At 47.7% G+C, this 19,635-nt stretch overlaps 2 protein-coding genes and 1 pseudogene across 2 annotated transcripts; 1 reads left to right on the top strand and 2 right to left on the bottom strand.

Moving 5' to 3' along the window:
• The first annotated feature begins 1,805 nt into the window (after nt 1–1,805).
• On the top strand, nt 1,806–4,205 carry LOC117860835 (uncharacterized; annotated as a pseudogene).
• A 2,148-nt stretch (nt 4,206–6,353) lies between these two features.
• Nucleotides 6,354–12,925, bottom strand: LOC117860834 (chloride channel protein CLC-f). The gene is made up of 9 exons (XM_034744222.2): nt 12,355–12,925; nt 10,997–11,399; nt 10,563–10,757; nt 9,103–9,557; nt 8,923–9,027; nt 8,606–8,839; nt 8,277–8,495; nt 7,949–8,181; nt 6,354–6,662 (listed from the first exon to the last, which is right to left on the bottom strand). The coding sequence occupies exons 1-9, from the start codon at nt 12,679–12,681 to the stop codon at nt 6,590–6,592; spliced, it is 2,244 nt and encodes a 747-aa protein (XP_034600113.1). The 5' UTR covers nt 12,682–12,925; the 3' UTR covers nt 6,354–6,589.
• An 818-nt stretch (nt 12,926–13,743) lies between these two features.
• On the bottom strand, nt 13,744–17,814 carry LOC117861135 (uncharacterized). Its single transcript, XM_034744634.2, has 2 exons — nt 17,361–17,814; nt 13,744–17,126 (listed from the first exon to the last, which is right to left on the bottom strand). Exon 2 carries the CDS (start codon nt 17,056–17,058, stop codon nt 14,053–14,055), a length of 3,006 nt encoding a protein of 1,001 aa, XP_034600525.1. The 5' UTR covers nt 17,059–17,126; nt 17,361–17,814; the 3' UTR covers nt 13,744–14,052.
• Between the last annotated feature and the right edge of the window lie 1,821 nt (nt 17,815–19,635).

The following is a 19,635-nucleotide window of genomic DNA, read 5'->3' as shown; positions in this document are numbered from 1 at the left end:
TTCAGCCGGTTCGCGGCCGCGTCCACTGGTGTGGTCTGCTACTCTGCTCGTGCGCCCATGGCCATGGGCAGGCACGCGTCGGTCGGAGAGCTGGAGCGGCGCAGAGGATTGGGGCAGTGTCCTCTCCTCGGGTTTGCGGTGCGGCCGGGCAAATGATCCGAAGATCCCTGATCGACTGGCCTCTACGGTCTGCGTGGCTGCAGCCTGCATGATCTGGTCAGTGGTCACGCCCGTGCGGCGCTGTATTGGCGTGTTTGGATCCCAAGCTAAACTTTAGCTCCTATCACATCGAATGTTGGACACTAATTAGAAGTATTAAATATAAGCTAATTACAAAACCAGTTTTGCAACTCCTAGACTAAATCGCGAGACGAATCCATTAAGCCTAATTAGTCCATGATTTGACAATGTGGTGCTACAGTAAACATTCGTTAATGATGGATTAATTGGGCTTAATAGATTCATCTCGCGATTTAGCCTAGGGGTTCTGCAATTAGTTTTGTAATTAGCTCATGTTTAATCCTCCTAATTAGCATCCGAATATCCGATGTGACACGAACTAAACTTTAGCTCCAAGATCCAAACACCTTAGCATGATCATATTGGATATTCGAATGCTAATTAGAAGAATTAAATATAAGTTAATTATAAAACTAATTGCACAGATGAAGTCTAATTCACAAGACAAATCTATTAAAGCTAATTAATCTATCATTAGCAAATGGTTACTGTAGCACCACACTGTCAAATCATGGACTAATTAGGCTTAATAGATTCGTCTTGTGAATTAGACTCCATATATGAAATTAGTTTTATAATTAGACTATGTTTAATACTTCTAATTAATATCAAACATCCAATGTGACATGTGCTAAAGTTTAACGTGGCGTATCCAAACACCTAGCGCGCCAAGAGGCTTCGCAGCCAGCGATTTCCATGTATATTTATGGCAAGCTGCTGTTTTGTCGATTTGTATACAATGTTTAAACACTGATTTGTAGGTGATTAAATTATCTGACCAAATTTATAAAAAAAATGGAGAAAAAAAAGTTTGGTAACAAACATTGAGGTTAGAACGGAGCCTTAGTTTGGGACATAGTTTGAATCCCACAATTGCAGTCTTTTGAATACCACAATTGCAGTTGAAGTAGGACGGAGGGAGTATGCGTGAATAAACAGCGTCAAGCCAAATTCTGTATCGCTGCAATGCAACAGCTCAAATACTGTTACCGTTGCTATTACGTACGTTAGTAGATTTGAGCAGTGTTTTGCTCGAAGTTTTCCTTTTTTAGGAAAATTACGGTTGGCCCTTTTCGTTTTTAAACCCGTGTGAGTGAGTTATCTTCCTTTCTTTAAGAAATCTGGTGGGTTCTTTCTTTGTTGAGCTCAGGTGCAGGAAAAAATGGACTGCTTGATTTTGATACGCCGGTCATGAAAATAATGTGTCGAGTGACAAGTGGTGCAACTTTTTACTTAAAAAATGTGGTACACGATGTGTAACAATTCCACTTTTACCATAGCCACATGGAAAATACATGACACGAAGTGTTAAATAATTTTCATGCACTAGCACAACCACCAATATTTGAATAGCAACCTCGCGCGATGAACAATGACAGTCAAAAAGATTCCTGAACATTACCATGTCCGAATTCAGGACTCCAAAAGCTAATTGGAGACAACATACCATACGCATCATCTTTTATATATGAATCGCCTCTTAACATCTTTTATTCGTGTTTTATTAAAAAAATGGTAAGTCCAAGCAAACTGCATGAAACCTATACACTTCAAGACGAGTGGGGTGCTGCTGATGATGACCCACGATGATATAGGTGAAGGCGAGGTGGAGTTCATCGGATGTGGAGGACGAACGTGGTACGAACACCATCTGAGGATATAAAAAGTGATTTTGGAATGGGCATTAGGATGAAAATGTAGGAAAATACCATTAGGTGAGGAGATAGAAGGAAACATTGGGTCGTGAGCTAGTCCTTATTTTAAAATTTCTTAAAATTTTAAAATTTACTCCTATTCAATCGACCGATTTCTTGCTTATCTATCAATCACCCAAAAGTGTACTGGAAATTAAATTAGTAATGGAGCTTCCTGGTTAGGATTTGAGGGTTGAGGTTGGGGTCTATCTGTAGCCTACAGGCCTAGAAGGAGCTTGGGGAGGATCACCGGCCGGCGTTGGAGGTGGAAGAGACGACGGCGAAGCAGAGACCGCGAGGGCGCCATTGGAGCTGGGTAATGGAAGATCCTGGTGGGCAGTGGAGATGGGGGGTGGAGATGGGGGGTGGAGATAGGGGGAGGGGGAGGGGTATATCAGATCTCAACATGTTAGCGTCGGTGGCGGCTGCTGCGGAGGCAGCGGAGACCGCCGAAGCAGGAAGGAGGCACCCGCTCGACTGCACCCGCGCGCGCAGGCGAGGCGAGTGATCGCTGATCAGTGAGGCGAAAAGGCTACCAGCCTACCAGCAACGCTGCACCGCTCGGCGGCTCGGCGCGCCGTGACCGTTGCGACCCCGGATCATTCGCCGGCAGCACCCGTCCACCGACTTGCCCGATGACGAGGAGAGAGGACACGCTTCAAAGGCTGCCCCTATGTCCCTATCCTCTGCGCGAACCGGCTCACAGACGGCAGCTGGTGCGCAACACGGGAGACTGGGAACAGCCGGTCAGTACGCGACAAAGCCAGGGAAGAGGAAGAATTCAAACCTGTACGGATACGGAGAGGGCCGCCCTTGGTTGCCCCAGTCCCAGAGGCCAGAGCCCGAGAGCTCCAGTCCTCACCGCCGCCGGCACCACTCCACTGTCCTCGTCCCCCTTCTCCCCCTCACCCAGGCACCGGAAGGAACCAAACCAAACCCTAGCCACGCCGACGAGCTCGATGGGACTCCCCGCGGCTTGCCGGAGCTGGCTTGCCGCTGCCTCCGGCAGAGGCACCAGCAAAACCCTCGCCGCCGCCGCCGCCGGGGCGCTCACCTCTTCACCGCCACTCGCTGCTAGCCCAACCAAAGCCCTCTTTCTCCCCACGCGACGCCACAGCACCACCACCATAGCCACTGAGCATCCTCAGGTGGCGCCCATCGCCGACGGCCCCGCCCCGCCGCCGCCGCCGACCTCGCCGTGGGTCATCCTCGGCAGCATCCCGCGCGTCGTCCGGGGCGGGGGCGGCGGCGGCGGCGCCGACGTGTCTCTGGCGCTCGCCGCGCCCCCGCGCGTCTCGCGCCTGTCCGTCTCCTCGCGGGTGTTCCCGGACCGCCCCACGCCGCAGAACTTCCCGTTCGTGCTGGCCGCGGACGGCTCGGGCCTGCTCCTCCTCTCGGCCATCCTCGCCGCGCCGCTCACCCGCGTCGAGAGCGCGGACCGCAAGTCGCTCTAGCGGGACTCGGACCCGCGCTACTTCGTCCTCGACGCCGCCACGGGGTCCGCGCTCCGCCTCCCGGACCCGGGCCCGGAGCAGCCCGTCGAGCACCAGGCGATCGTCGGCGTCCTCGCCTGCCCCGGCGGCGGTGGCCGCTACGTCGTCTCTGAGCTCCTGCCCGTCATCGGCAGCGACCACGCCGACCTCCGTTGCTACCACTCCGACGCCGGCGAGTGGGTCAACAAGAGCCTGCGCTACTCGCTCCCGCCGCGGCACCTGGCGCCGATCTGCACGCTCGCCCACCACGGCAGGCTCTGGTGGGTCGACTACTCGAGGGGGATCATCACCGCCAACCCCTTCGCCGACCACCCCGTGCTCGGCTTCGTCCCGCTCCCCCCTGGCCGCGTGCTCGAGGACGGCGAGGCCTGGGGCGTGATCGACGAGTTCCGCTGCGTCGGGGTCAGCGCCGGCAACCTGCGCTTCGTCGACACCTACCGCCGCGGCGGCGACCCCACCAAGGTCACCGTCTGGACCCTGCCCGACCCGTACACACGGAGTGGAGGCTGGAACACGAGGCCGCCTTCGCCGACATCTGGGCCGACGACACCTACAAGGCCACTGGCCTCCCCAAGAAGGCCCCCGTGCTCGCGCTGATCCACCCCCACAACCCCGCCGTCGTCTACTTTTCCTGGAGGGCCACCTCTTCGCCGTCGACATGCCCGCTCGGAAGGTTGTCGAGTGCGACCGCTACCATCTGGTGGCGCCTCCCCGCGAGTACCCCATCGCCAATCGGTTCATCCGCGCCTGGGAGCTGCCGCGTGCGATCTCCTCAGGTACGTACCACAGTACCGTGCCTCTCATCCCATCTGTGGGCAGTGGCCATTTCATTGATCGGATTGCCTCTGCCTGTTGCATTGACTAGAGCAAGTACTTGTGTAGATAGCTGGATCGATGCACTCGTCAGTAGTTGATACTTCATGGTTACAAGTAACAACTTACATTTTTGCAAATTTCTCTTTCTATTCATGCGTGTGCAAGTTCAGGATCTACTCGCCTCTCCCTGCTACTGCGTTCACTTATGACCTGACCTATAATCTTCTACTGCATGGCTTGATTGATGCACTTGCTAGTTGTAGATGTTTCATATTTAGATGTCTACAAAATTATACATGTGCTTAAGTTCTAGTTCTGCGCCCCAATATTTTGACAAGGAGTCTCAAACTGATGCACATGATTATCATTGATTCATACGGCAAAGTTCCCGTTCCCCGTAGTGGATACCGATTACTCCCTCCGTTCTCAAATATAATATTTAGAACAAGGAAATTAATTCATTTTTGAACTAATTAGCTTATCCTAAACAGCATATAGTGAAGGACGGAGGTGATCTGTAGTGCACTAGTGCTGTATGCCATGTATGGTTTTTGTATATAAACTGTGCTGGCATAATTTCTTTCAAAATTTGATGCTCAGTAGTATATTTTCTGCAGCGGGGTGTGCTATTAGAGTAGCATGTTACTGTTGATGTTTACCACAAGTTAGACTTGTTGTGTGTAGGATATACATACTTTTGCTGTGTGCTTTGAATGTGAATAAAAATGTTTACATCTTAGTGGTACATATCGTCTGATCGATTTGGACAGTCAATGCTTCTTCCTACACATATATATGTGATCTAAACTAATTTCTTGGTTTCAAGTTGAGACTTGGTTAGTGTAGAATATGTTTACTCTCACTGTGCTTTGTTTGCAAATATAGTAATGTTTTAATTCCTACTTGTATGAGTTAACATCGTAGTTAATTCGACATCCAATACATCTTCCTACACACACTTGCTCTGAACTTGTTTCCTGTTGCTAGCAGATAACTAGCACATAGGGTAGTTGATTATGTCTATTCAAATAATGATTGAGCATCACGATTGACGCATCAGAAACCCAGATCTGCACAATGTCTTGTGTTGTGTTCTGACAATTGTTGGTTAATTTTCCTTGAAGGAGCCGGGGAATTGGTCAACTGACATCAGCTCACTCTCTAGGTGATCTCATCTCCCCACAAATGCTTTATTTCCGTTGGTCTACATATTTACCCTCCGATATCATGCATGCTGGTGTGCTAACGCAATTTTGTTCTGCCGAATTCCCCCTTGATCCAGGTCTACCAACACTGGAACCAAGTCAAGGTGTAAGGTGACACGTTTTGGGTGGGTAGCATGCTGTGTGTGCTCGTGGCATGTTTTGTTTGACGGTCAGGCAATCCTCGTTTCTGTTCATCGGTCAGCATGCTGCTGGAAAACTATCGATGTTACTATGGTGTATGGTATTATCGGCGTTTGATGGACTGCTCGATCATCTGTGTGTGACCACGATTATGCTTGATTTCAGTGGCTTGAACCGCAATGCTGACATGTGCTTTTTGGTGACTAATTGATCTTTGCATTTGCTGTTACATGCTTCTACATTTGCTGAAAGCCTATTATAGAAAATGGGACTGCCCCGGCAGGATTCAGTCTAGAGCCTGGAAGACTGGAACTATAACCAGCTCAAAATTTGCAAATTTTTGTTAGTGCACCAGCTCAAAATTTGCAAATTTTTGTTAGCGCTGTGACAGTTCTAGCAGAGTCTAAGGTCATCAAATACTGCTACGATTGTTACATAGATCTGGCCAGAGCTTTGCTCGGAATTTTCTTTTCTTTTCTATAAACCCTGAGTTGCTTCTTAATTGAGCTCGAGCAGTACTTGCGTTTTTTATTGTTTGGGACTCTGGATGCTGTGAAGCTTAGAAGTTAGAACGTTCAACTTTCAGCGTGCCTGCTGTTTCGGCTTGGATTTCAGGGGACTAACCGCCACTCATAGCCATAAGAAAATACATGTCGAAGGGTATTAGCTATTTCTTCTCTTCCAACAATACCCACTGAACAAGGGCGGCCAAAGCGGTTCCGGTACATTGCCATGTCCAAACTTCATAACTCCACAACGCAAGCTGAAAACACCAGACCACACACATCACCTCTTATATATGAATCGCCTTTCAGCCTCTTAAATATGTGTTTGATACAAGAAGCATGTCCTGGCAGACTTCATGAGACTTTACACTTGACGAGGGAACTCTTTAATGGAGGCATTTCTAAGTTACACCCTTAGCTTTGTTGGAATGTCACTTTATGTATCTTGTATTTTCTTCGCTAAAAGGTACAATCAAAACTTCAGTTCCACATTTTCAGTGCCCATTGACTGTTGTCTGCTGGAAATTCTCTCTTTGGTATATTGCCTTCCACCGTTCAAGCTCTTCCCTGAAAATGAATAACAGCCCAAACATCTGCATCAGACAATTTTCTTCAGAGATAGGACAGAATGTCAGTAAATTCAGTTCCCCTTCTCATGCAGAAGGCATCAGTTATAGTCTCTTGAGAGCTCGTGATACCTGTCAACACTAGAGTTCTATAAAATTTTGGGCCTAGAAAACTAAGCATGAGCAACTTTAACTTCTGCATTTCAAGGTTCAATTTAAGCTTTAGAGTTTTGCATATTTGAAGAATACAAACTGCAAACTTTTCCAAGAATTTTGGTGCAGCTAGTGATAACTGATGTGGTTACATTGGAGCCTTGAGGAATGGGTGTGGGAAAACCAAAACCCTGGCTGGTTCCTGTTGTGCTACTCCATACAGTGATGTCAATTACTATTGTTACATCCCATTAACAAAAGCAAACTGGAAATGTCCAAATACCCCTAAAACATGTTTTTTACAAAGGTTCTTTACCAAAAAAAAACACGATATAAACCCCAAGGCATATAAAAAAAATGACAGGCTTTTGGTATTTTGGTGGGAAAATGAGGTCACCCATACTATGCTGAAGATATTTTCATCTGAGATTACATATACCCCCCCCCCTGTTTTTAGTTACAAAGTGTAATTCATTTCGTTAGTAGAAAGTTTTGACCAAAAATTTATCCGTTAGTATTTTATTTATGTGATACGAAGTTATAATCACAAGTATTTTTTAATACAAATCTAATAGAGTCGATTTTTGGATCACAAAAACCATATATAAATAGAGTAATTGTTGGTCGAAGGCTTGTTCTAACAAAATTAAACAAGCCTTGTAATTTCAAACAGAGGTAGCATGGCATAGGCATATAGCAACAGTTCATTGTTTCTTTGTCCAAACTTCATTTAGATTAACTAGCAAGGGGCAAGTGCAATTTCCGAAGGAAATTTTTATCACAAAGGAGTTAAAAGGGTTATAAATACAATGTCTTAAAGAACATAATCCAGCAGTATCGAAGACCCATGTCATCTCTCAATGGATAAGAACATGTTGTGCAATAGGTGTTGAGAGAAGTAAACTGTTGCACTGATATTGGCAGCAACTCAGCTGCGTAGGTTCCTGGATGGTATTAGATGAAAGAGGACTCATACAGTACTTTTGTGGGAATTTTGTCCTAAAGCAGTTAAGCTACTCATATTCGATATAAATGTCTCCAAAGAATCAGATCTTATAAGATCTCAAAGGAAGATACCATCACAGAAGCAATTCAGATACTCAAAGAAGAAACATAAGTAGGGAAAAGGATTACCTCAAGCACCATCCTATTGAATCATAGTGAAGAAGGCCAAGGACCTTACGCCTCCCATCATTTCTTCGACCAGCACCCCGTTTGACCACTGGAAGTTGCTTAATACCTTTAACTTCCATTAGCACCTTAGCAGTACTCAGGTCTGTATCAGGAAAGCAGGTCACTAGTCCTCTTTCATTGCCATGGAACTGAAAACCTCGAGTGAGGCATGATGAGACAGGAGAAGAATTTGCCTGCAAAGTTGCCAAGTAAATGCATGAATTGCTAACTTAAAGAGTAACAACAGGTAGGACTCAGATTATAGACTTAATATGAGCAGTTTACATACATCCAAGGTAGATGAATTTTCCCCAGTACTATTAGAATTTTCACTTGGTTCAAATCCTTTACGACGAATATCACCTAATGTTACAATTCCCTCGAGAAAATCTTCATTATCTACGACAAGAACACAACTTTGCTGCTTATCTTGCATCAACCTTGTTGCCTCCTTGATAGTCAATGTAGGTGTGACCTTCACATAATGCTTTGACATTGCTTGCGATACCTGGTAGAGTGATTGTTAGTAAAAATAAATTGTGAGTATCGCAGATGTATTAACCATTTAACTTCATAGAAACAACTTTCATGAAAAAAATAACTTCAATTATAATCAACCTTCAAGTCATCAAGAAGCATCTCCTCATTGTTACTACCATAGTGGTAGGGATCAACATCTAGAATTGCGAGTTCAACATCATCCCCATCTTGTCGCCTCCAATCTGTCTCATTCCTATCAGTAGGAGGTAATAGTGAAGAATAACCATGTCGAGGAGATGTTGCCTTAAATGTATCTTTGCTACCAGATTGATTTACAACAGAGGGGACCCATATTGCTAAACCAACAGCTCCCTGTTAATCAATGCAACAATTACAGTGGACATGTTAAATTAAATTATATGCAATATAGGAAAACAGCAAATGCAGGATACTACCATCAGAGGAAGTAGAATTCTGTAATCCTTAGTCAACTCAAAGAGCAGTAGCACAGATGTCAATGGGACAGAGCAGACTGAAGCCAGTGTGGCAGCCATTCCCACCTAAATTCAGTTGTAAGTTAGTATACCCTTGGAATTAACAAATTTTAAAGTGCCTGACAAAAATAGAAAACTTACTAGCGCATAAGCTTGAGGATGTGCGACAGCAGTGTTACCCGGAATGGCAGAGTTTATCAATTCTGCTGCTGAGCCTCCAAAAACAGCACCGACAGCAGCGCCAATCATCAAACTTGGAGCATAAAGGCCACCAACAAGACCAGAACCTTTGCAAAGTGCAGTTGCTACAACTTTTGCAGCAGCTAATTGAGCTAAGAGCCAGATTCCAGGGGCTGAAGCACTTTTACCAGTATGTAAAATCTCATCAACGTTGGTGAAACCCCAATACAATATTCCAGGGTACCTTAGTGCTATTAAGCCTGCTCCAAGACCACCTAAAGCAGGACATACTACAGCAGGAAGGCCAAACTTTTTCCTTATCAAGTCAAAAGTCTTGGTGAACCAAACAACCAACTGCCTGAATGCCACACTCACAACTCCACAAAGCATGCCTAGAATAAGGTAGAGTGGCAACTCTGCATAATATAATCTAAGTCAGCTTTATGTTTAAACAAAGGAACATTATCAGTAAAAATGTTGGACATATTGCTAATTTTATACACAAAGTACTGCAAGTATCAAACACTAAATGATAAAAATAATGACAGCTCCTAAAGACAGAGTCATAGATAGTTCTACAAGGAACCACATGTGCTCTGCATTTTAGTGGTAAGATCAGCTACATAACCATGTAACTGTCACATTTGATTATTATAGAAAGACTACTGAAGGCCACTAGATCTATCTGTTTTCCTCCAGGGAAAGCAATTAAAACTGAAAAGAAAAAGAAGACTTGTTTAAGTTCAAACCATAAACCTACAGGAGGATTAAAAGGGTCAGATAAAGCTGGATGGGGCACTAGGGCCTAGAGGAGGAAGTAAAAGCTTTATTTGGGTTCCCAGGTTTTAAAAAGAGGGAATATTGTATTCTAGACAGGCTACTAGAGGGGGCGTACGCAGTGCGAAAAGCTCCCACACAAGGTGGAGTCTGGGGAAGGGAATTCCTAGACAGCCTTACCCTTGCAAAATTCTTTTAAAATTCTGCAAGGAGGCCGGTTCAAACCCAGGACCTCCGGGCCAGAAGTAGAGAGTTTTACCACTGCGCCAGGACCTCTAGACAGGCTACTAGAGGAAAATATAAAAGTTGCGACTACAAATGGGAGAATACACTAAATTTGCCAAAGGAAACATAAGACACAAACTAAAGAACAATAAGAGGTCATATAATGATTTAAAATTGGAAAAAAGATTTGATTACAAATATTCGCTCATATTAGAGGTCATAAAATAGCAAAAAAAGCGACACATGAAAGTATGTGTTGTGTAACCAAAATTGATTAATATTACATAAAAGATATAGAAGATGGAAACTATAACCGAAAGTCAGGTGAAACCAGAATGCATGCTTCTCTAAATTTTGAAGCTAACTAAAAAAACAACTACCTTATTAACACCAAAAATGATCAGAATAAGGTAAAATACCAGCAGCAGATTTTAGTTCATACGTCGGGACAATAAACGCTGCCTTTTCCCCTAGCAAAACATTGGACACAGTTGATGATATAACTGATGCCAATATAATCATAGCAGTAGTAAATGGTGGTGAGTTCTCTGCTTGAAGTGGCCTCAATACTGTTTCGATAGCAAAAAAGCATCCAGCAACTGCTGCATTAAAACCTAAAGGAAGATACAGTAACAGAAGTCAGGGAGGATATAAGACAGGACACTCATTACAAAAATTATGGTTCTATTCTGCATTACATCAGAGATTTAATATCCTAAAAAATATTTCATTTTCTTGTCAGATAAATTGCCCAATATCTTAGAAATTTGAAAGAAAAAATGAAAATGCATCCATCCAATTTTCAATTCATCAAATCTATATCACGAATTGAATAGATAATTAATCAAAATACCTGAAGCGATTCCAGCAGCTGATCCAGCTGCAACAAGAGCAATGCTCCGTTCCCTGTTGTTCTCCATCATTGCAGCGCATCCATTTGCGCAAGATTTACCAATATCAACACTAGGCCCTTCTGGCCCCAGTGAACACCCCGTCCCTAAAGTAATGGCAGCTTGTATGGCCTTGATTGTGGGAAAGATCGCGGCCATGAAATCAATACCTTCCCTTTGAGATGATAATGATTGCTTTATCTGCTCAAAGATCTCCAATAATCCATGCATCATCCCAACTACTACTCCACCAGTCACTGGAATCAACAATATCCTGTGCCAAGTATCAGCCAGCCTCTGCAGACGGAGCCAAGCAGCACCCTCGGTGGGTGTGCCTGCCCATGCCCATTCATGTATAACATGCACCTGAAAAGGTCAGGCAGGGACTTCTGAGACAGTGGCAGACATTCAGAAAATATCAAATTAGAACTTTGGATTTAAAAAATGCACAGGCAAACTAGATTTAATTCCTCTCATATAATGACTATGAGTTCTTGCAAAGCAAGATATAGATTTCCCTTTTGATTTGGATATAGTTGAATAAACACACAGTGCAACTGATGCAAAAAATCAATTACTGACTATCAGTGGCTCAAAGATCACAGTTAAAGAGTAAACGAGTAGAATGACCTTGATTCCATGAGAATAATGAAGCAACACAAAATGGAATGGAATCGCCTCGATAACACACCAGATAACAGCAGTGACTCCACAAATGGTAATCATGTTAACTAAGCCAAAGGTAGCATTCACTAGTAAATAGAACAACAAAACGAGTCACCTTTCCATACGGTTAGCTTAAATTCAACCAGGCATCCACCTAATCAGTTCAGTAAAATCAAGCTCTATGTGATCCATCACAGCATAAAACCGTTGACCAAAATCAGCAGCAAGAAGACACTATGTAGTCAGTAGCACAAGAAGACACTATGTGGTCAGTAAAAAACTCTTAGCATCAGCCATCATGCAGCAACACACCACTCAACAAGAGATCAAAATTCTGACAAGTACACTACCGTCCCCATGACCCCATAGCATCAAATTTCACATTTTAGGAGACACAAAAATATACTGAAATCTCGACAAAGCACCCCAAACAGCACATAAACGTCTCATAAATAACGACTTCTCACGAACCCAACCAGTAAACAAATTGACACCAGCATACCATTAGCCCAGTAGGATTTCCGATAGATACATATATCTCGATGAAAAATGGCACCAGGTGACACTACAACCGTAAACAAACAAGACAATTCCCCACAGGGTATGGCACCGAAGTAAAAAACGATGCAATTCCCCACGGGGATCTCGTACTCACCCCGCGATTGAACGCCGCAACGCAGATGCCGGTGGCAAGCCCGAGGAGGCACCCGACGAGCAGCAGCGCCCACTCGGGCGGCGCCCCGTCCCCGAGCTCGTCGCTGTCCTCCTCGCCCCTCCTCGGCGAAGCCCCCGCTTCCCCACCGCCGCGCCCCGCGGTCGCGGCGCCCTCGCCTCCTCGGCTCCGGTTCGAGAGCCGGCGGTCCAGGTTCCGCAGTAGCTCCCGCATGCGGCTCCGGCGCGGGGTCGCGGGCGAGTCCGGGTCCGACGAGGACGGCAGCGCGGCCGCGCCGGCGCGCAGCGGCTCGAGGTCGCTCCCCGCCATGGCGACTGGAGCGGGAGGAGGAGGAGGAGGAGTGGGAGGCCGGGCTAACGGGATCGCATGAGACTGGGTTCAGGGCCCGCCGAGCCCGCGATCTCGCGGTGGATCTGGGAGGGGATTTTCCCGCGCCGGATCTCGTCGGCGGTTGGCGATGGGCGACGCGGAGCGGGGCGGGGCGGAGGGAGGTGAGCGGCCGGCAGGAAGCGGACGAGGAAAGCAAAGCTGGGTGGGTCTGGGTGCGCGCGTGTTTTGCAGTTTGGCCCCCGTGCAAGTTCGTATTCCCAAATATACTACGCCTCCTTGGGTCGTCGGTTGGGTTGGGCCGACAAGACGGGCACAGGCCCATTGACTCGAGTTGGGCAGATGTCCACCACAGCCCACTGGGATTTGGGAGTGCAGCACTACTAGCCATTGTCAGAATTTGGGAATTTGGGATTGTTGGTGCAAAGGTTCTGGTCTTGTTGGTGCAGCACTACTAGCCATTGGGAATTTGGGATTCAGAATGGAATTCACAATTCAGAATCAGAACATGTCAGAATCGAAGTGGCAGATCGCCAAATCAACCTAGCACACGGCAACAAGCCATTGCCATCGTCAAAAAGCGTGAAGAGCAGACATGTCGTCCTGTCCCTGCAATCGAAGCTCACAAAGCAATAGGCATGGAAAGATCCTTTGGACGAACGAAAGAGAATTGCCTGTTGCTACTAGCCTCTACTTTCTCAGTCAAAGACGGTGCCTTTTCCTTCTCCTTCGTATTGCTTTCGGCGAAAGAATTATTGGGTGAAATGTCTTCTCGGCGATGCGCGATCAGACGTCGCCATTTTCCCCGACAAACCTTGCCTGAAAAGCTGAGCTTGTAAACACCACAAAAGCTTGCATCAGGCAACAACCCACTGTCACTGATGATGCAGTTACAAAGAAAATCATGCAGAAAGAAGCGAGAGATTTTGCGCTGCTTAACGGACAGATCTGCCCATGAATGCAAGTTCTTTAAGCGAAAGTATTCACTTTCCAGCAACTCTATGGTACGATGGAGCTTTTTGTTCACCAAAAGTGTACTCAAGATGATAAAAAGAAGGCCGTCTTCATTTCTGAAAGTTTCATCTGGGGAGCTCAATGGTAAGATGAAAAATAAGTTCTACCAAATAGCAAATGGACTGTACTGTACATAACACCTCCACTTCCATATGGCACCTGAGCTAAAATAAGTTACACATCGCATCATGGAACTTGGCTATTATACTGATGATCGCTAACAAAACTGTAGCTGGTGTACAGATTCAGAAATACTGGGGCGTGAAAACTTCTGAACCCTTTATAATACAGCAGAGGAATGTCACATCGAAACGAGATTACAAGGGTCTTGGACATCACTCATATCTTACTCCTGTATCTGACCAGCTTCGCCAGCGTCTCCTGGGCAGCTAGCGTCTGGGCATGGCCATGGCCGAGCATGACGGTCCGGATGCTGATGCAGGTCCTGCACAGCTCCTCACCAGTGTCGAACAGCCCCCCGCGGAGCAGCAGCTTTGCCCTCGTCTCCAGCAGTGTCGCCTTGAGCAGCGTCACCTCCTGCCAGACAAACTCGTCAACTCGATGGTTTGGCTGCAGCTTCTTCCTCCAGCACAGCGATCCACGGTTCCAGTCCTGCATCCGCGATGCATAGGACTTCTCCACCTCCTCGAGGACATTGGTGCACACCTTGAGCAGCTCTAGAGCTGAGCCGCACCGCGAGAAAGACATGAAGGAGTCTATCGCCAGGGGCAGCGCTGTCTTCTTTATGAAGAGGACCATGTCAACTGCTTTGAGCTGAACAGCAGGTGGCTCGGACTTGAAACCAAACACAAGGAACGCACTAGCCCAAAGGTGGTCAGAGTATACTGAGGGATTTCCAGCTCTCATCACTCCATTCACTGCTGCAGTTGTAGGCACCAAACCTCCCCTGATCTTGCCAAAGAGCTGTGTGATCGGATGGAATTGGATCCAGCAACCAGGATGTCGATTTGCCTTTCTTGCCAACCCAAGATTAACAAGTAAGAGCGCCGACTCCACCTCAGCCTTCCGCCCATTTGGAGCTAGGAAGCAATGTGTGCCACATAGAAATGCAGTCTTGAGGGATTCACCAAACAGGTGCATACCACTGCCTTTCATTGGTAGCTTGCTCGCTGTTGCAGCTAATAGTGTGGATGATACAGGAGCAGGAGCTAACCAAGAACCGGCAATGACCATCCTTGAGGTAAGGCTTCCTCCTTTCGCTCGGTCCATCAATGCAAAACAGAAGACCAAGACCTTTATCAAGAAAGAATTATTACGGCAGAAACCATCATCATTGGCACCAATGGGAAACAAGTTCTCGCTCAGCGATATTCTCTCAACAGCCTCAAATAGAGTGGAGGGAGCAATCATAAGCTCAGAGAGAAGTGAACCCACAACCCACAGACCAAAGCTCAGCCTTCCTAAACGTTCATCAAACTTCCTAAGAACTTCTGTTTCCTCAGGCGGGTAGTCTTTCTTCCTCTTCCCCTGTATCAAGGCCATTGCGTCGATGTACGAGAGTTGTGGTAGCTGCATTGGCTCAAGGTTCATCACGCGTGGCAAACGTGTGGTCACAATCACATGCGTTGCTCCAGTGTTCCTTGGGATGAAGTCATGGAGATCCTTGCCTTCCCACCAATCCCTCTCACTCTCAAGGTTGTCGATTACAAGCAAATAGGGCACATCACGGAAAAGCTCCCGCTTCACTCGCTGGAACGCATCAAATTCTTGCTCCTCAAAGCTCCTAATCCTACCCCTATCCTTCTCAGCCTCAGCACTGATATCCAATCCCAAATTCATGGATAAATTGAGAATGTTCTGCCTCAAATACCGAGCTTCACCTCCAATCCACAGTACCATCTTGTACCGCTGTGAGTACCTGTAAGCAAACTCCAATGCCAGTTCAGTCTTGCCGATGCCTGAAGAACCATTGATGCAGATTACATTAGCACTGTTGTAGCCCTTGCTGTTGCACCGAAACCTTGACCTCCTGTGCTTTGATCTTTGCTTCTGGAGGCTTCTGCTTTTACCTGATGACAACTCAATCACTGGGTCAATCCAAGCCTCCAATGTTGGTTCCTTGCACTTGCGCATCTCCAAACTGATGAACCTGGCATTAGATTTCCTCGCAGTATCACTATCCTCATCAGCAAATCCATCAGATACACCACTTGATCTCTCATTTGTACTGGAAGCCCTTGGGCAATCCACCTCTTGGATATCCACAGTCGACCCAAAGAGCATGCCTTCGATTTCGCTCAGCTCCTTCTCCCTCCCCACAAAATGCCGGTTGCGTGGAAAAGGCAGGCCTTCAGATGCTTCATTCTCCTTCTCAGCTATATTCTTCCGGCCAAGCTTGGATCGTAGCAAAGTAACTGTCCTTGACACACAGCTTCTTGAATTGCTCTCATTCGCCTCAAGTTTGAATTCATGGCACCGCATCAGTCCTTCAAATGCTTCTTTCCCCTCCTTATCCTCCAATTTACCATCAAAAAGTCCAGCAATCTCTGTTGGCTCAGTGTCAAACAATATGGGCACCAGGTTCTTCTTCTGAGCAAAAAATCTGATCTCCTCGAGGCTAAATGGATTGAGGAAACTTGACATGGTGACCACCACAATACCGAATGCGACCGAGCAAATAATCCGGTCAGCAATCTCATGGCTCTGCGAGTCCGAATACTTTGCGCGGTCAGCAACGAAAGAGGCAATGCCCTGCAGCTCAAGCTCTGACTTGAGCCACTTGCAGAACCTGCCGAGGCCGCCGTTGCCGTGGTAGCCAATGTACACGTCGCAGCTCCGGAGCTTGGCGTTGGAGGACGGCGATGCCACGGAGCCCCTGGTGAAGGACACCCGGGGCACGGGGAAGGAGAACGACACGCGCGGCGGAAGGGGCCCGCCGCCGCCGTCGTTAATCTTGGCCGCGTCGATGCCGCTGGAGTCGTATCGCTCCGACGGCGGCGTGTGGGGCGCGCTGGGCCCGCTGGGCGCGTCGATATCCTCCGAGTGGGACCCGTTGGAGCATGACGCCGGTGACGGCGCCGCGGTGGTGGCGACACTTGCGCCGGCGGCCTTGGCTTCTGGGCGCGGCTGGGGCTCCGGCGGCGGCGGCGGCTCGAGAACTCGAGGCGAGATGTACGGGGACTGCAGCGCGGACACGAACGCGGACGACGGCGGCGACGGCGAGTAGAGGTGCGGCGTGATGGAGATGGCCGGCGAGATGGGGCAGGACCGGTCGGAGCCGCTGCCGCATCCGGCGGCGCTGGTCCGGATGGTGAGGGACTTGGTGGCAATGGGAATATCCTTGGGCACATCAAGGAAGCTCGCAGCTTTTTGCTCGTCCTCCATGGCTACCAAATCACAAAGTTACGGAAGCTTGCTGGAAAGAGCCGCACAATCTGGCGCACCTCATTTCCCTATCAAAGATTGAGCAAAAGGGGAAGAAAATAACAGAGTTATATTAGAACCCACAAAAAAAACACCAATCAAGAAAACTGAAGAATATACCGCATCCCATTCAGAAAGCAAGCACAAATGAGTATAGCAAATAACCTGCAGCAATCTACAGATACTGCTCCTGACTCACAAATCAACAAATGCGCCATGGAATCTGAACCTTCAAGAAACAGGTCAAAGGGGGGGGAACTTACCGAGACAAATGCAGCCTTCAAGAATCCAATCCCTCCACATCAGAGCCGGTGGTGCTTTCCCTGATGCTTCAAGAACAGAGATGGCATGAAGAGCCTGGAGCTGGATTTGGATTTAAAAACGGGCACGCTGCCTTTCCCACTCAAGCCATTGAATGGGATGGGTATAACTATCCTCCTGCGGGCGACTGTGACCCTCCCCTGTCCTAGGAGCAAATGAAGGGTGGAGGCCCATTCATGTAAAGCAAAGTACAGCTTCAGTTCAAGGATCTCTTCTCTCTTGAGATGACCACCAGCCAGCTCCTTAAAATATATCAGAAAAAATATTGGAAACCATATGTGGCATCAAAAGGTGCAAGGAAATGTGAAGCTACCGTACTCCTGCTAGGGCTACTGGCTAGTGTCACACACCACTGCGAGAAGACCAGCACCATTCCCAGTGGGCGGAGGCAAGCAGGGAAAGGCCAAAATCCACCCACCAACAGTAGAGCCCAAATGCAGCAATGCCAAAGCTGGCCGGCCTCACGCCCCAGGAAGAACCATCCTGTCCGTCCAATTCTGAAGATCAAACCTGTTTGCAGATCAAACTTTCACCGCAAGCGCGGTGTTGGTGGTTACAAAATGTCCAAACAGTAGAGGGTGGCTCTAGGATACAACACTTATCCGAAAAAATTTTAGGGACTGAGTATCTAAAATGTTGTGTCTTAGACGAGCTCAGGGCTCGCCCATATCCTTGGAAAACCGAACCTTTTCGGGTAGAAGACTCTTCTACTCCCGGGACGGACGGTCCCTCCCACTCGTGGCACCCCTTTCAGGGGCACTCTAGTCTTATACCTTCGTTCTGCATGGTACGGAGGGTTTCCGTACTTAGGACGAATGCGGCGGTCTTGCAAGGGACCTTCCGTACTGGAGGTGGGGTTGATTCAACAAACCCGTTCTTACAGCTGACGCATGCCTGGCCACACCAAACCTGCGGGCCTTGCGGAACCTGATTGTGGGGTCCTATCCATCTCGCCAATCGTTTCCGGGACGGAGGGCCTTTGGCCCTCTCGAGAGACCTCCGGCATCCTGCGCGTACCTTCCTCAGTATGCGCCCTTGCCTGTTGTCTGGGACTTCCGGGTGGAGAGAGAGGGGGGGGAGAGTCCCTTCTATCCACGTCCGGAGGGGCCTTGGTAAGTGGGTGTTTGGGAACACCGTGCTAAACTTTAGCACCTGTCATATCAGATGTTTGGATACTAATTAGGAGTATTAAATATAGTCTAATTACAAAACTAACTGCACAGATAGAGTCTAACTCGCGAGACGAATCTATTAAGCCTAATTAGTTCATGATTTGACAATGTGGTGCTACAGTAACCATTGCTAATGATGGATTAATTAGCCTTAATAGATTCGTCTCGCGAATTAGACTCCACCTGTGCAATTAGTTTTATAATTAATTTATATTTAGTCCTTCTAATTAACATCCGAACATCCGTTGTGACCACGGTCCCACGTACCCGTCACCCGTGGCCGATTCCCCCAACACGCCGAGCGAGCTTCTGCCCTCCGTGTTTCGAATCTTGATGCGGTTGTGATTCTCATCTGGAACAGTGCTTGGAAAGGTGGGGGCTGGGCATAGATTAGCGCGGGGTGGGGGACATTGAATAATGGCCGTCATCTGACCGGTTAAGCCCTTGTTTTATGTGCTCTGGGACAGGGGTGGTGTGGTGCCTCCCCACTGTTTTACTTTACGGCGCCCTAAGCTTAGCCAATGGAGCAGTACTAAACTACTGATGCAAATCTGCAGTAATGCATTGCCATGCCGTTGGGTAAAACCCTAAACTGCCATGGGGACACCGAGCTGCTCTTTCTAGGGCAAACACCAGGCGACGGCGAGAGGAGATCTTGCAGGGAGGGGGTAGACCGGAAGAGGACACGAGATACTACCAGGAGGCAGGAGCAGTAATAATGCTGGTGAGAGGGGCAGGGGCAGGGGCAGAGCATGGCCTCACCTTTGTTTTGCCTAGAAATTCGTGCACCCTGGGGAGATGGGGGTGGTAGACCCGTCCAACTGAGCCCTGCGCTACACGCTGCTCTCTGGCCTCTGCGCTTGCATTCAAATCCAATGCCGGTGTACCGTCGCGGCAAGCGCTGAAACAGGACCGTCTCTCTCTCTCTCTCTCATGAAACAGGACCGTCTCTCTCTCAAACACGGACTGATTCTCTCTCTCTCTAGCACGTGTTGCACAGCAGACGTGGCAGGGACTGGCGACTTGGTGGAGACATTGATGATTT

The sequence above is a fragment of the Setaria viridis genome, chromosome 6 (assembly GCF_005286985.2).
Source record: "Setaria viridis chromosome 6, Setaria_viridis_v4.0, whole genome shotgun sequence".
Lineage (NCBI taxonomy): Eukaryota > Viridiplantae > Streptophyta > Magnoliopsida > Poales > Poaceae > Setaria > Setaria viridis.
The sequence above is the reverse complement of the archived record's forward strand: the minus strand, read 5'-3'. Positions and strand labels throughout refer to the sequence as shown.